We start from the raw sequence: 10,255 nt of genomic DNA, 5'->3' as shown, positions 1-10,255 counted from the left end.
CAACCTCGCCTCCTGGGGTCTTCACAACACCCTCCTGAGTCCTGGTACCCCTTTAAGTGCCTACAGTCCTTCCTTTCCCGTGAAGACAGTGCCACCCGAAGGTCCTGGTCTCCCTGCCGTGCTGTAGGAAGGACAGGGTGAGGCTGTGTGTCTAAGCCGGCCACAGGGCAGCTCACAGCGCGTCTGTCCATCCTGATCACAGACTCCGGGACCACCGCTCCCTGCCGGTCTGTGACCGACCTGCTCCGCTCGCGCTGCTCCTTGGTGCCCACCTGGCGGCCCAGAGGACCTGGTCCCTGGTGACAACAGGAGGTTCCTTCCCCGTGCACAGGCGACTCCACCATCTCCCCACCCCGCCTGGACGTGCCTGCGACCCTGGGGGTCTCTGGACGCAGCCTTCGGCTCGCCCGCAGCTCGCCCGCGGCCCTGAGCACACACTGAAAGGGAACTGGAGGTGTTCGCTGAAGTCAGCGTGTCTGAAGTTCTTGCCTCACAGAACTGCAGAGACTCTCACTAGCTGCCGAGCGTCCTGAGAACGCATCTGAAGAGCCCGTGGGAACTCCCCGGAAGGGCTCAGCTGAGTCTGTGAGCGCAGGGGCTCCTGAAACCATGGACCTGGGGACCGTAGTTTTAAATCAAGAATTAAAAGTGCAAATGATCAGAAACGGGTAAGTAGTCCATCTTAATGAAAGTGGTGACAGCTGCCATCAGAGATCATTTCTTGGCACGGGGCAGTGGGAGGACACGACCCGTAGGTCTGTTTCAGTCCTCCAACAGGGCACAAGGCGACAAGTACAGGCTTCACACGCAACGGCCCGAGAGCTGCAGTATAACAAAAAACAATAAACAATAAATGTAGAGGAAAATCACCTCCAGGAAAACAGCTTAAAGCTTTCAGACCAGAGAACAAATTGTAACCATCAAAACACGGAAAACGTGGCTCTTGCCAGAAAAGTTTAGGATTATTTTTAAGAGAGGAGAGCTACTATTTGCCAGGGCCTGCGGTGTGCAGGACAGTTCTTGAAAAGCTCCTACTGCAGACAGAGTGGCCAGTGGGGGAGGAACTGCTCCCTAACCCCGGGGAGTTCAGCAATGTTTTCCCCACACTGATAAGGGCGGGCAGGGGAGGGGGGGTGGGGGCTGGGGTCTCCCGCCAGCCTCTGCTCACAGCTCTCTGCGCAGTGGGGCGGACCCCCCAGGCTGACAGCCACCTCGCTGGGGAACTTCAGGCCGACCGCACGGCATCTGGTCCCTCGGGGAGGCCACGTCTAGGCAGGGAGAAGCTTCAGCTGCGGCATCCGTCAGCTTAGACAAACCGTAAACTGAGACCGGAGAAAAGCCTGTAAACGCTCATGAAACCGTGGCGCACAATCCAGCGCAAAATGGGAGGACGAGGAACTGTGGCTGGCGAATGAGTCGATCAGAAAGTGTTTCTTGAGCTGCGGCCACACGTCGGGCTGCCTAAGAGCCAAGCCCGGCCCCGGACCGAGGAGCGGACCGTCCCCGAGGCCGCCACCACCTGACGCGGGGCACCGAGGAGCGTGAAGACCGTGAAGACGACATCGCCTCCTAAACGTGGGCTCCGAAGGGAGTTAAAACTCACCTAAGGGCTGACGTGAGAGGCGAGTTTGCAGACCCGAGGGGAGCTGAAGCGGCCGGGGCACTGGGACACTCAGGCCTTGCAACGCCCCTGGGAATAAACAGCTCTGGGACAAGCGGCTTTAAGGAGAAATGCTCAGTTCACTGGAGAAGTGACCTTCTATTCCCTCCTGAAGCAGCCGAAGGTGAAGCCCAGGGCCTACAGGCAGAGGACAGGGGGTGCCGGAGGTGGGGGGCCTGTCCTATGCTGACCTCTCTCCTGCTGCTGCGGGGGGGGGGGGGCAGGGTGCGGTCTGAAAACCCCCAGGCTCAGCACTGGGCCATCTTCTTTGGGGAAAATAAAAAGGAGAAAAGCAGATAGACTCTTCTCGCTACCTGGTTTACTTAAGTGCTTTCCAACATAAATTTAAACCTCCTTTTCTAAAGATCCAGAGGGCTCAGGTGACCTGGGGTGCTAACTGTCCTTCCAGGCAGGAAGATTTAAATGTGCGGACAGGGGGAGGGGAAGCCCCCAGCCCAGACAGGGCGCCCCCCTCCAGGAGCGGCCCCTCCCTCTTCTCGTCTGGGCTGGGGTTTTGTGCTTGCACCCCCAGCCCCAGCCCCTGACTGCCCGTGTCTCCCGCGCCATCAGGAGCCCTGGACACCGGGGCGAAGGCCTCACCCCCCACCCGGGCTCCGAAGGACAACGCCCAGTGGTGCTGCTGCCACAGGTGACAGGCCAGGCGCCCCCCAGGAGGGCGGCACCTCGGGCAGCACCCAGGCCTGACTCGAAGCCAGAGCCGCCAGCCACCTGCGAGGGGGCAGTGGACAAGGACACGCTGGTGACACGGGACGAGAGTGAGAGCCGAGGGGACGGGGTGTCGGGCCCAGGGGAGGAGCCGCTGGAAGCACATTTCCGAGCAGAACCCAAAGGCATCAAGCAAAGGGCACAGCACTGCCAAGGCCCCGAGGCGGGGGTGTCGCGTCCTGGAGGGATGGTGGGGGACAGAGTGGCAGGAGCAAGGACAACGGGTGGGCCGGGGCAGGCGAGGCGGGCCGGCTCCGGGAGGGTTGCATGTCAGGCGACAACACAGCATCCCTGGGTCCTGGGCGGTAACCACGGAATCAACCAAGCTGAAAACCAGGCCCTGGGACCCCTGCTAGCTGGACACCGTCCCCTGAGTGGCAGCTGCGGAGGGACGGGGCGCCCGGCCAGGCCTGGCCGCACTGCAGTCCTGAAACAGTAGGTGGCTGCTGTCCCAGGCCGCGGTGGGGGAGGAGCTCGTGGTCCAACAATGGATACCCTCCCCGCGGGTCAGCCTTTCCTGCCCAGCCCAGCCGGAGCCTGGAGAGTGGTCAGTCCCCTCTCCCCTTCACCAGGCACACACAACTCATCGCCTACCGTGGGCAGCTCCCCAACCGGACCTGTCTCCCGGACGGGGCTGTGTCCTCCTCACATGGCAGGCGACAGAGCCCCACCCAGGTAACGAGTCTCCTGGTTCACTAAGCCCTCCGGGCAGCCTCCGAGGTACTCAGTGACGTCACTGGCCTTGGGTATGACCATTCATAGCTCGCTGTGTTATGTCCTTCCCAGGTCTGTTTCTCTCTAAATCAGGCGGCGGGGGAAAGGGCTGAGCAGGGCTAGCAGGCTGAGCTATGCTTCAAACAGGCTGCTGGGCAGTGGGACAGACTTTAGAGAGAGCACCGACCCTCCTCCCCGAGGAGACGGCATGCCTCTCCGGAACCCACTCTGCCACAGCTGCTGGCAGCACCCACGGTGGCCTCACAGGAAATCTCACCTGACACAGGGAGAGGATGAGCTCGGCCATCTGGTGGGAGGTCAGCGCTGCGTGGGAGCCGCTGCAGCGTCCTCGGGCTGCCCAGGGCACCCACACCATCGAATGAGCAAGGTCCACCTGAGTCCTTCAGGAAGCCGAGAGACCCTGCTGGGTAGAGATGGCTCTCAGTGGCAGTCCGGTGGCTCCTCCCCAGGATGCAGCGATCACAAAGCTGGACCAAAGCACCTCGAAAAGAAGACAGGGCGTAAAAAAGGGAGGTTATGCTGTCCAGGAGCCCATGCCCAGAACCAAGCGCCAGCTTGGCCAGCTGAGACCCTGATGCCGAACCCGACGCCAGCGCATTCCTTCTGAGCCTCGTCCCTCTAGACCCTTGTCCAGCCTCGTGCCCTCAGACGTGAGGCTGCTTCCTTAGGCACCACACGGAGTGCTTTACCTCAAGCTCAATTCTACCCATGTTTGTTGTCTTACCACTCCAAACAATTTGCAATTTTTGTAATCAAATACTTGCCTATTCATTTTTCATAGTCTGTTTCTCTCTAAACTGTAAACTGCCCGAGGCAAAGCTCTTTCTACTTTATTTGCCAGCAGCCAAATGTCCAATCCGTGCACAGCAATTGATGGCTCCATGAACTCTGTCCGATAGCTGGTGTTTGGGTTTGTAATGCTGCCAGAATGCAATACCAGAATTGAAACAGCTTTTAAAAAGGGAATTTATTAAGTTACAAGTTTACAACTCTAAGGCCATAAAAATGTCCAAACTAAGGTATCCAGAAAAAGATACCTTGTCTCAAGAAAAGCTGATCTGGGGAGGCACGGGGCTCGTATCTGCTGGTCCTTTGCTTCTGGTTTCAGCCAGCTTCCTGGGGGACATTTCCTCTCTGCCTCTCCAATGGCCGGAGACACCGACCCCTGTCCAGCCTCTGCCGGCCGTCTTGGCCCCCGGCATCTCCTGGGTCCTCTGCATTTCCAAACGTCTCTGTCTGCATCTGCACTGGTAGTTTCTCCGGAATGTTTCCCCTTTTAAAGGACTCAGTAAACGCATCAGGACCCGCCCTGAACAGCTGGACTCACATCTCTAATAAAAGGCCACACCCACAACCGGGTGTGTTGCGTCTCCATGGAAACAATCGAATCAAAATTTCCACCCTAAACAATAGGTCTGCCCCCACAAGACTGGATTAAGAAAGAAAGCAAGGCTTTTCTGGGGGACAGAGCAACTCCAAACCAGCACACCGGTAAGAATCGACGTGCTGCAGCCTTGTGCCACTTCACCATCAGGGACCAAAGCGCACAGTGTCACAGAGCACGTGGGCTTGCGTGGAATCTGCACTCTTCCCACTTCACACCTCCCTGTTCCTGGGGCTTATCCTTAAACAAAAATAAGAACCACAATCAGAGATGGTCAGACCAGCTTTAAAAAGGTACCTGGAGTATTTTTCACACTCTTGTCTAATAAAACTTGAAAAGAATCCCCAGGAGACCTGCACTCACTAGTAAAATCCACAGACTTGTGGCATTCCACATCCATCGGCTCCATTGAAGCAAGACTCGGCCGTCTGCCTGTTCAGAATGGGGGGGTCTCTCACAGAGAGCACCCCCTTCCCTGAAAGTCAGCAGAAAAAGATCAGAAGGTCGCAGTGTCACAGCAAGGGGTGTGGATCACAGCACAGAGGCGAGACCGTCACAGACAGAGGGTCACAACGCTGCCCTCCCAAGCCTGTGGACAGCCCTCCCCTGTCACTGGCTCCCACAGCTTCATTCCTAATGACAAAAGGAGTCGGGCAAAGGCTTTATGGGGCAGCACTAGTCCACTGCAGGGCCAGCTCAAGCCCTCCCCATGGGGGCCAGGGAAAGACATGTCCATCTCAAAGCTCACAAAGGCAGATGGGACTTCTACCACCATTTTTCAAACTTGAAGAATAGACGACTTTAAAAGAAAAAAAAAATTCTCAGCCCCCCTATTTTGACTTACATTAATTTGATCATAATGTTAGTCAACTACGTACAAATGTAAAACCGGGTGTTAATTCCTCTTATGCTTCTATTAAATCAAAACTAATTTATAAGTTAAATACAAAACCACAAAACCGACCACACGCAGACAGACATGAGGCATGAGAAGCGAGCCCCCCCTGCCGCTCCTGCCGGTGGTAATCCCGGGTCCACCTGGAGACGCCGGTTTCCCACCCCCAGCTGTAGGGACTGGCCACCTCGCAATCTTCCTGCAGATTGAGTCTACTGACTCACGAACGGGACAACGCATGGTGATCAGGGGGTATGTCCCGGTACAAGCGACACAAACACCCCAAGAGGTGCAGAAAATGGATGTGGCAGGCTTCAACCTCCATTCATGACCAAAACTCTGAGCGACGTAGGAAGAAGAAGCAACCTGCCGGCCCAGGAGAGCCGCAGATGGCCTTGTGCTCAGCACTGGAGGCCAGGCCACCACATCCCACGGCTGCGAGCATCACGCCCGCCTCACGCTCCCACTGCGCGTCAGCTAAGGGTCCCACAGTGCACGAGGCGAGCGCAAAATCTGCGCTCACAGACGACAGGGCTGCCAGCATGGAAAACCCAAGACTGCAACACCGCGACCAGAACCAACACGTGAGTTAAGCCAGGTTGCAGAATACAAGGTCAGAAAACAAACATCCACTGTACTTCCATATACTGGCAATGAATGGTGCTGTTCTAGTTTGCTAGCTGCCAGAATGCAATCTATCAGAAACAGAATGGCTTTTAAAAGGGGGAATTTATTTAGTTGCAAGCCCATAGTTCTAAGGCTGTGAAAATGTCCCAATGAAAGAAAGGTTAAAGAAAGGTCCAACCTAAAGCATCCAGGGAAAGATAGCTTGGTTCAAGAAGGCTGATGAAGTTCAGAGTTTCTCTCTCAACTGGACAAGCACACGGCGAACATGGCAGTATCTGCTAGCTTTCTCTCCTGGCTTCTTGTTTCATGAAGCTACTCCGGGGGTGCTTTCCTTCTTCAACTCCAAATGTCTCTGGCTGTGCAGGCTCTGTGGCTCTTTCCAGTTGGCCTCTCTCAAAGGACTCCAATAAGCAACCCCACCATGAACAGGTGGAGATGCAGCTCCATGGAAACTATCTAATCAAAAGTTACCACCACCGCTGGATGGGTCATACCTCCAGGGGTAATCAAAAAACTTCCACCCAGCAATGAGGATTATGGCGGTTCTGGGGTTTACAAATTGAAACCAGCACAGGCGGGAAATATAAAATAAAGTACCATTTAAAATGGCACCAAAAATTACCAAAACACATACAAGATCTGTACACCGAAAACTAGAGACCCTGATGATGAAGTCGGAGACGTAAACCAATGGAGAGATGTGCCGTGTGCAGGGACAGGAGCGTTCAACAGTGTCAGCTCTCCCCAAATGGACCTAGTGATTCAGCGCCATTCCGATCAAAACCCTAACAGGATTTCCGTGGTAGAAATGGACAAGCTGATTTTAAAATTTATAAAGCAAGGCAAAGGATCTAAATATGCGCCAACATCCTAAAGTTGGAGAGGCCATGTGGTGATCCTCATGTTCACTGAATTTTCTTGGTTCTCCCACATGCTCTGAACTGTGGCCTCCACCTCCCACCATAGCAGTTGACACTCCAAAGCACTTGCGTCTTAAAGAAAACACTCTGGGAAAGGCTCATCCAGATATGGGGACCTTTCAGATTTTCCAGTAATGGAAGATCCACCAATCCAGGTGTGCTGGTTTGAAAGGATGTGTGTACCCTTGAAAACCTGTGTTTTAATCAAAATCCCATTTCGTAAAGGCAGAATAACCCCTAATCAATACTGTATGTAATTAGATCATCTCCCTGGAGATGTAACCCAATCAAGAGTGGTTGTTACGCTGGATTGGGGGAAATGTGTCTCCACCCATTTGGGTGGGTCTTGATTAGTTTACTGAAGCCCTACAAAAGAGGAAATATTTTGGAGAATAAGAGATTTGGAGGGAGCAGAGAATGCTGCAGCACCACAAAGCAGAGTCCACCAGCGAGTGACCTTTGGAGATGAAAAAGGAAAATGCCTCCCAGGGAGCTTCATGAAACTGGAAACCAGGAAAGGAAGCTAGCAGATGATGCTGTGTTCACCATGTGCCGTTCCAGAGAGAGAGAAACCTTAACTGTGTTTGCCATGTGCCTTCTCACTTGAGAGAGAAACCCTGAACTTTACTGGCCTTCTTCTTTTTTTTTTTTTTTCACATGGGCAGGGACCGGGAATCGAACCTGGGTCCTCAGGCATGGCAGGCATGCACTCTTACCTCCTGAGCCACCGTGGCCTGCCCTTTACTGGCCTTCTTGAACCAAGGTATCTTTCCCTGAAAGCCTTAGATTGGATGTTTCTATAGACTTGTTTTAACTGGGACATTTTCTCGGCCTTAGAACTGTAAACTAGCAACTCATTAAATTCCCCTTTTTAAAAGCCATTCTGTTTCTGGTATGTTGCATTCCAGCAGCAGCAAACTAGAACTGTGGGTGAACCGAACCTGAGGCTGCCTCTCTGGAAACCACCCGACCACACATGAGCACGCTGGACAGAGCCGGCCCCTGACCCTCACCTGCCCAGGGACCCTCAACTACAGTGTCAGAAGCTGCCACTGGTATGGGACAGACAATCACTCCAGAGATGCTGTGGGAATTAAACGAAATGTCAGGAGGGGGCTTCAATTAAGGCTAGAAAGTGCCAGACCCCATCCCGCTAATTGCCACCCTCACAGCATCTCAGACATGTGAAAATAACTGAAAGAGGGAAAAGGGGACTTGACAAGACTGCTGCAAAAGCACTGCCACGAGCATGACTGGTTTCTGACATAACTTTTGCTTAGGAACTTTGAGGAGACAAGAGACACTCAGACCCGGTGGAAAGTAGAGAGTATTACAGATCCCGGGAATCAAGGACCACTGAGAGTCTACGAGCACCAGAACTTGTTCCTCAGCCCGTGGTCATTGTGCTCAGGTGGGGCGGGTGGGCTGGAGGGAGTCCAAGGGGCTTCAGGGTGGCAAATAATGATCTGGGGACTTGCCTGCTGCACAGACTTGCTCAGATTGCAAAACCCTCTGCACTCACGCACTTCTCTGTGGGTGTGTTATACTAGATTCTGTGCATGCCACTTCAATAAAAAGTGCCAAAACGTTCAACAGAAAGTATGAAAACATGTGCATGAGCGGAGGCAAAAGGAAGATTATCTCTATATAATTGAAAACTACATTTTGCCAGTTCTCAAAAAAACATACATCTTTCAAACTTTCATGAATATACGTACGTGATGACAGGACTTGAATACTCCCTGGAGCCCAGGTGGTCGCCTGTTGTCAGGACACTGTGTGTGCGTGAATGAAAAGTTGAGATGCAACTTTTTTCTCAACACATTAAGAGTAATTGAAAATTTGGGGAAGAGAAAGTCAGGGCTGGGTGGGAGCATGAAACGCTATAGCCAAACCGGGCAGCCCCAAAGCCAGCCAGGCCTGCTCCTCTGGCTGCACTGGGCAGCTCCGTGACTGCAAAATCTGGACGTGCCTGGCTGTTCCTACACAACAGCTTCACCCGCAAGGTGGTCCCCTGCGACGATCATGGCAAATGGAAGTGTAGGCTGCAAGGGCAGCACCCGGCCTCCAGGGTTACATCAGCCTCTGAAAATGCTGCTACCCAACCTGGAGTGGGATGTAGCAGCTAAGGAAAGATGCGTGCCTCCGACTCAGGTCTCAAAGGCTCTACATCCCAGAATGCCCCAAATCCAGGCAGCTACGCCATCTCCAACACCGACACACCCACCCATTGCCTGTCCTTTCTTGCAAACTTCTCCCGAGGCCTCCTCGCTGCTCTCCCTGCTTCCCTCCATGGCTCCCCTTGGCCTGATCTCCCCACCACAGTGACAGGTTCTGCCAGAGTAACGCTTCCAGAACTCAAGGCAGACTGGTCACGCTTATGCTTGAGCCCAGCCAGGGGCCCTTCCAACGACCCCAGCCCTGCTCTGACCTCACTGTCTACAGCTCGGCCCAGGTCACTACACTCCTGGTCGCGCGGTCAGGTCACCATGCCCTGGACACACCAAGCACCTCTGACGGCAGAGCCCAGTTATCTGCATGGCCAGCTCACTAGCTCTGCTCACGCGCCCCTCCTCAGAGGCTCTTCCCACCGCCAGCAACCCCTGCCGCCCTCCCAGTCCCCACCCTGCTTTGCATCTCTCCATGGCTCTTGTTGCTCGTGATGCTATTTCGGGATCTACTGGTTTGCGGATTGTCTGTCTGTCCATCACATTCAGCAGTACAAGGAGGGGTCGTGGCTGGGTCAGAGCCGTGCCCCCAAGCCCCCAGAATGGTGCCAGCCCTGGGCAGGTATTGAATGAGCATCTGTAGGGGGCCATGGGGCTGAGTGGACGACCAGTACTGCTGGTCGTGGCGGACCCCGCCTTCACCCGTTCTCTGACCACCCAGTGTGGGCCATCAGCCTTGAGGGCTCCACGTCAGGGAGTTGACCTCCCGTGACGTAAGGAGGCAACTGCTGCCCTCTTCCCTCGAGCTCTGAAACAGCGCCATGCTGCCATAGGCTACCCCAAAGACGGCCAGGCCAAGGCAGCCAGACGTCCCAGCTCTGCGATCATTTAGCCACGTCGGGCTACCTCCAGTCCCCACAAATGGAGGCCCCTTGTCAGTGCTCGGGCGGCCTTCCCATGCACAGAGCAGGAAGCGCGGACAGGGGCCAGCGAGGCGGATGGTGCCTGGTCGTCTCAGACCAGCATGTCATGGGGTGAGGAGCCAGTGGTGCTGGAAAAGGCGGGGACAAGAGATGTGTGGCCGGAGCAGGCGGAGGGCACCGGGCTGGAGCTGGAGATGCCGGGGTCGCCTGAGAGGAC

At 54.8% G+C, this 10,255-nt stretch overlaps 1 protein-coding gene across 3 annotated transcripts in view; it reads right to left on the bottom strand.

The window, feature by feature from the left end:
* The window catches only part of LOC143664822 (uncharacterized), a 28,024-nt gene continuing 17,769 nt past the window's right edge, over window positions 1–10,255 (bottom strand). The window contains exons 1-4 of one of the 3 annotated variants that reach the window (XM_077138205.1): window positions 4,869–4,974; window positions 3,378–3,602; window positions 1,169–1,268; window positions 1–822 (exon numbers count right to left, since the gene is read on the bottom strand). In XM_077138205.1, coding sequence (XP_076994320.1) covers window positions 708–822; window positions 1,169–1,268; window positions 3,378–3,602; window positions 4,869–4,914 — 486 coding nt within the window. In that variant the 5' untranslated portion in view covers window positions 4,915–4,974 and the 3' untranslated portion in view covers window positions 1–707. Of the gene's footprint in view, window positions 823–1,168; window positions 1,269–1,537; window positions 1,799–3,377; window positions 3,603–4,868; window positions 4,975–10,255 lie in introns of those variants that run through there. The other 2 variants (XM_077138215.1, XM_077138224.1) reach the window with 2 other exon arrangements.

This window comes from Tamandua tetradactyla, chromosome 2 (assembly GCF_023851605.1).
Source record: "Tamandua tetradactyla isolate mTamTet1 chromosome 2, mTamTet1.pri, whole genome shotgun sequence".
NCBI lineage: Eukaryota > Metazoa > Chordata > Mammalia > Pilosa > Myrmecophagidae > Tamandua > Tamandua tetradactyla.
This window is presented reverse-complemented; position numbering and strand designations above follow the sequence as displayed.